This window comes from Sinocyclocheilus rhinocerous, unplaced genomic scaffold (assembly GCF_001515625.1).
Source record: "Sinocyclocheilus rhinocerous isolate Xijiao unplaced genomic scaffold, SAMN03320098_v1.1 scaffold2974, whole genome shotgun sequence".
Classification (NCBI taxonomy): domain Eukaryota; kingdom Metazoa; phylum Chordata; class Actinopteri; order Cypriniformes; family Cyprinidae; genus Sinocyclocheilus; species Sinocyclocheilus rhinocerous.
The window spans coordinates 160172-166312 of NW_015647039.1; the positions used below are offsets into that span (position 1 = coordinate 160172).

Below are 6141 nucleotides of genomic sequence, written 5' to 3' on the forward strand. Positions count from 1 at the left end.
ACTGAAAAAAAAACATATAATATATATATATATATATATATATAAAAGTATAACATAACAAAAATAAAAGAAAAAGGAAGAAACAAAGAAACTACAAATCATCTGAAACCCGAGCTTGTTCTGATTAAATCAAGTCTTTGAAATTGAGCAATGTGTCTCAATGACCGTCAGTAGCTTGAGTCTAACTGGTGAAACAGTATATTGGTGGTTTTGACTTGAGGGTGCTGAACATTGTTCCTTCTGTTTTATGAGAGAATTAAGGATGCAAAGATCCCGTCAACCTGTACAACCAATTAAATCACAAGATTTCTTCATGGCCTGTGGGAAATATGATTAAGTGAAATCAATACCGAGCTCCGGCTTGTCAGGTCATCTAGCACATATCTCAAGTCAGAACACACACTGTGACATGTTCACTCAGTGATTTAATATATACAACAAAAATTTATGATCTAACATAACTTTCAAATATACAGTGGATTAAACAGATCTTTCGTTTTGGCTACCTCTTCTTGTAGTGATTTAACTAGACGTGAATAACAATAAAAACCGTTTAATTTTGTGTTAAAAGGCAAAATCATAATGAATCGACATCCCACGGAACTGTCTGCATGGCTGTCCAAGTCCCTCAAGGCCATTCTTTTATTCCCCTTCTGTTATTGAATTTCTCTATGAAACCCTTTTGCACCTGCAGTTAGCTTTATTGTCCGCTTATATTATTCAAGATTAACAAATTCAGAAGATAGAAAGAGTGCTGTTAGGCAAGGTGTTTGATTCTGAGTCAGAAAAAAGTGAAACAAAAAACAAACAAAAAAAATCAAAATCAATAATTAGTCAAAAAGCCCATCTAGACACAAAAACGCCAGGACTGGAGGATATATCCCCAACAGTTTAACAATAACCAGAGTAGTCAGAGGCTGAGGTTGTTTTTGCTGTCCTTTGCAGACTATCCACTTGCCCCACCCTCCCACATCTCCTTAAGAGTCGAGTTTAACAAAATATTCCCATCACATTCGAACCCAAAACCCCCATTTGCAGCACCCCTCCCCCTTCTAAAAATCCCATAATGCAAAGAAACAACACACTGGTGTGGAACTCCAAAAGTTCCCCATCCTCCTGCTCCGGAGGTTTCTGCAAACATTAGGGTGGCACGTAAGGAGGTGGAGATCTGTACGGGGTCATGTTCTTAGGACGGGATCCTTTCCCCTCCATTGGGGTAGAGAAAGGTGGTGGTGGCAGGTAGGGAGGAGCATTAGGATCCTCGTCGTGTAGAGGTGTGTACTCTCCCAAAAGATCCTGGTTTAGAGGTGTTGTCTCTGGACTAGCCATGTTAGGATACTCTGGTGGAGGAAGCGGGGGCTTTTCCTCTTGAAGGATAAGGGGCATGCTGGAAGATGGGGGTGGCTTAGAGTCATCAAGCTCATCCGCAAAAATAATGGGCACTCCTTTCTTGATGAAGGTTGCTTGGTCTTCGATAGTCAGCTTACCCTTGCGCTTCTTGCGATAGCAGATCATGGCAATGATTCCAGCTATCAGCAAAATAGCTGCAACCACCACTGCCGGTATGACGGTGTGAAGATACACATCATCATTGCTCTGTCTTCCCGCGCCCACAGCGGGAGTAACAGGAGAGGTGGTCGGATCTGGGATCTCACCTAACGGGACAAACATGTAGTTGCGACAGCTTGCTGTGCCTCTGACCGTGATATTTAAGGCCCTGAAGTCTGGTTCCATAGCATGCATGAATTGTTGAGAGGGTCTACCCTCATTATTAGAGATTTTTCTGCTCAACTGCTGTATTTGCTCTTTTGGGCAGGGGCTTTGCTGAAGGCTGTTGTTGGTCCATTCCACTATGATAGAGCCCTTCATTATGTTCTTCAGTGTAACAGTGCTACTGTTGCGATCACCGAAAGACTGGGACAGTTTCTTGACAAGAAGGATCTTCTTGTGAATATCATTGGTGACTGTACGTGCATCCCCTTCAAACACAGCAGTAAACAACACCGGTGTCTTAACACTGTTTCCCCATCGATTGACACGGACCTCAAAGGCATCTATTGCATAGAGACCTCCTTTGTCAGTTGCCTGCATGAAATACTCGTGTTTTCCTTCATGCTCCTTGTCTGGTAATCCATAGAGCAGCTGGCTTGTGCTATTGAACTGTATCCAGGAATCATCTCCAACCACATCATTGCCTTTGCGCAAAGTAAGTCTCAACTTATCGGTAGTTCCATCCTCTTTGTCGAAAAACGTATCGGATGGAACCTTCACCTCAAAGTAGGTGCCAACATAGGCATTCACTTGATCGATTGGGTTACGCAGCTGAGGTTTTATATTGCCATCAATCGGGATAACAGGGGGTGTGGTGCGCCTTGGTGGATTTGTTGTGGTGGTCTTGGGTTCTCTTGGTATTGGGGTTGTCTTGGGTTTCTTTCCAGGTCTTTTTGTCGGTTTCCTGGTGGTGGGTGTTGCTGGGGTCACAGAGGCTCCAACATATACAGGCCTGGTCATGGTGGGCTGGATGGCGATAGTGCTGGTGGTGTCCATTACTCGTGTTGGCTGTGGGGGGCCTAAGGTTGGAGTGTAGGCAATGGGATCTCGGTTTCGAATGGTAGGTTTCATTGGAAGTGGCACAGGACCACGAACAGGTGGGGCAGAACTGTCAGAGGTAGCAGCAATAGAAGGAGAGGTCGGTGTGGGAACAATACGGATGGGGGGCTCAGGGTAAGTTGTTGGGGGGAGTAATGAGGGAATGGGAGTGGGGGTGTTGTTGAGCTGCCTTCGCACCCTTTTGGGTACATTGGGCTTTTTGTTTGCAATATGCCATCCAACGACTGGATATCCCAACTGTGCAGACATGGTTCCTTCTTTTGCTGGAACCTGAACACTACTGATATCAGGAATGCTGCTCTGATCCAGACTGCAGCCAAGTTTCCAGGACAGAAGGGCTCCGTTTTCAACCACCTTCTTGGCATTTCCTGGTCCTGCCATGAAAGCAGACATGTCAAACAAACGGTTGTTGACCACAGGCAAAATCTTCATGTGCTGAAGCCCCATGCCAGAAAACTTTTTCATGTTGGCAAGTAGTTCCACCCTCTGCTTCGAGCTCATCTTTGTGAGGTCAGCATCCAGAATGACGGTAAGCACAGTAACAGGCTCCTCATTGCCACAGATGAAAGGTTGGGCATCATTGCTGGCTGACTGCTGAACTGCAAGCTGAAAAGGATCTGTGTCAGCATGCTCCTCTGGGTGCACCTCAATGGAGAATACATCTGGGCTTTGGGAGACTTGGCTCTCATTGGAAACAGAAACAGATATGTAGTGAACACCCTTGTCTGTCTCTAGAGGAAGGCCTTGAAGTGTGCCAGTCTCTGCATCCCAATGCAACCATGCTGGGAGCACATCCTTGCTTGCTTCTGTGATCTGTAAAACGGGAGGAGAAATAACGATTACTGCAACTGAATGACTCACATCTGAAATGTAACAAGACAAATGAGCTTACAGCGATGCCAGATATGCACTGCTAAGTCAAACACTTAAAACCTGAAAGTAAATCACACTTTATAATGTGACTAATATCCAATCACATGGATCAAAGTTGTCTATGATACATAATTTTTAGTTTTTGTATTCAGTATTTCCTGGTTAAGAGCACAAAGTCAGTATGTTGAAATTCAGTAAGACAGGAGGAGTAAAGACTATAATGAATGAGTGCTCTCAGAGTGGCATAGAGCTCCCTGCGGCATGAGATACTCCACCAGCTGGAGAGCCGTTCAAAGAGCGCTCAGTCAAAAATAACCAATAATGAATCAATGGCATTGAGATGATACATTAACACAAACAAGCCTCTTTGCAAATACAAAACTACATCCTTTGCTTTCAGCCCCTTAATTTGATTGTTAATAAATCCTGGTAATAATCCATACATTATGTAGAGCCAGTGCTCATGGATTGAAACTCAAACCAGTGCACAGCAGTCACTAAGGGAGTCCAGCAGCTGGGCTTTTTATTTCAACTGACAGGCTTCAAAGGTTTTGACAAAAATCCACCACTACTACACCTCTCTTCTGCCTTTTGCAATCTTGCTTTTGAATGTTTCCATCAACCAGTCAGAGCATGTGTGCGAGTTTGATTGTGAACCTATTTGATCACTTAGAGAGACATTAATAATTCAGGTGGGAGTCTAATTATAAGCTGATCTATAGTCTTGTTGATTGATAGTGTGCTTGAAACATCAACACTGCTTCACTTCAAATGGTACATGGCTTGCACAGAACAGTTGTATTTTATGGGTTAGCGCATGCAAAATGACAATTGTGTTATCATTTACACAGCCGAAGCTCTCAAATCTCATTTGCGTCCACATATATTTAAATGTGGCACCTTAAGAGAGGCCATAACCTGTAAAGTGAAATGGCAGTTTACTTCCTTACACTAAGCTATTTTATCACTTAGGAAAAGCTGGAATGTAGCATGGTCTACTTTTACGGTGCTTTTTTTTTCCTGTCCTGATGTCCATTGTATGGAAAAAGTGCAGCATGAACATACTGCTAAACATCTCTTTTTGTGTTCCACAAATGAAAAAGTCAAACCAATCTGGAATGACATTAGAGAGTAAAAAAAGGGAAGAGTTTTTATTTTTTGTGGTGAACAATTCCTTTAAAACACACAGAAATGGGCCATAGTTATCAATTACAGAATGTGTCAAACAACTATCAATTCTGGAATCATCCTTCAATTAGAGAATTGATTCTGCACTGCCACTGAATCTATACTTACGTTTCGCCTCATTATCTGTAAAAATCACAGCAACATCTAATAGATATACAGCATTGGCAAAAAATACCTTACGTATTCTGTTTATAGTCAAACTGATATCATCCCTGCAATGAAACATGGCATGTGTCTACTTCTGGGGCCTTTTCAGACCTTGCTTTAGAACAAAACAGAAGGTTAAGGCAAGTCTTCAATGCTGCCTTCTGAAACTAGAGCATCAGTGGCAAAACACACAGCCACACACACTGACATTCAGGGAGCCACATAGTTTCCATAGTGATGATTCATGCAACCCACACTAAAGACAGTATAACTTCTGCCAAAGGCATGTTTCTCTTGACTTAAGTGAAGAAAGCAAGGAAAGGCAGAAACGAGTGCAGAGAGAATGTCAACAAGAATATTAGCGAGTTATTTTTTTTTTCATATTTCAGTTGCTGTGGCAAGCCTGTCGGGATGCTTCTGAATGGCACATGTAGAATGGGAAAGAAAAACCTGGCTCAAAAAAAAAAAATTAAAAAAAAAAATCATTCTCCAGATCCCACAGAGACCAAAACCAAGGGACCAAAAAAGGACCTAAAAAATAAAATTGTCATCATTTACTCTCTCATTTTGTTTCAAACCTTTTTCAAAATGAAAGGCCATGTTAGGCAAAATGAAAGCCTGTCACATTTCACTGAATCTTTTTCCATACAAGGAATGTGAATGGCGACTGTCAGTCTTTAACGTTCTGCTAAACTTTTAAACCTGTTGTGCTCAGTGTTAAATTTGACAGCAAACTTTGATTTAGTTTTAGTCATAGTCATAGTCTTTTGACGAAAATGCCATTTAGTTTTAGTCATATTTTAGTAATCTGAATTGTTTTAGTTTTAGTCGACTAAATATCATACAATTCTAAATCTAAAGTATATTTAGTCGACTAAAATTTAAAGGGTTTAGTTAAATTGTAATGCATTATTATTTTTTTATTTCTGTTTTGTCAAGATGGCGGCGTTTATCGGTGAATCCGACATTACAAAACCGATATCCGATTATTGTAAAATGCTTAAATATCGGGAAAAATATCGGTAAATCGATATATCGGTCGATCTCTAATTCATATATCATATTATATCATATATTATATCAAATTAAAGGCACAATATTTTTATACTTTATAAAAAGTTTTATATATTTTGCTGACTTGTGTACTTACATTATCCCAAATGAACGTTAATAAATCTTTAAGACATTAGCTCATCCATTAACATGATTTCTGACGGAGTCCCACCGGATTGCATCGGCTGTGGGGATGAAGACGACAACTCCCATGATTCCACACTCAGTCACGGCGTCATCAAACTACGCCTTTGTTTGTTTTGAATACGC

General features: G+C 41.2%; 1 protein-coding gene across 5 annotated transcripts in view; it reads right to left on the reverse strand.

Moving 5' to 3' along the window:
- Nucleotides 1–680: 680 nt before the first annotated feature.
- The window catches only part of LOC107708488 (dystroglycan-like), a 44950-nt gene continuing 39489 nt past the window's right edge, over nucleotides 681–6141 (reverse strand). For all 5 annotated transcript variants that reach the window (XM_016512743.1, XM_016512742.1, XM_016512747.1 and 2 more), the window contains exon 3: nucleotides 681–3423. In XM_016512743.1, the coding sequence (XP_016368229.1) occupies nucleotides 1141–3423 (2283 nt within the window). In that variant the 3' untranslated portion in view covers nucleotides 681–1140. The remainder of the gene's footprint in view (nucleotides 3424–6141) is intronic.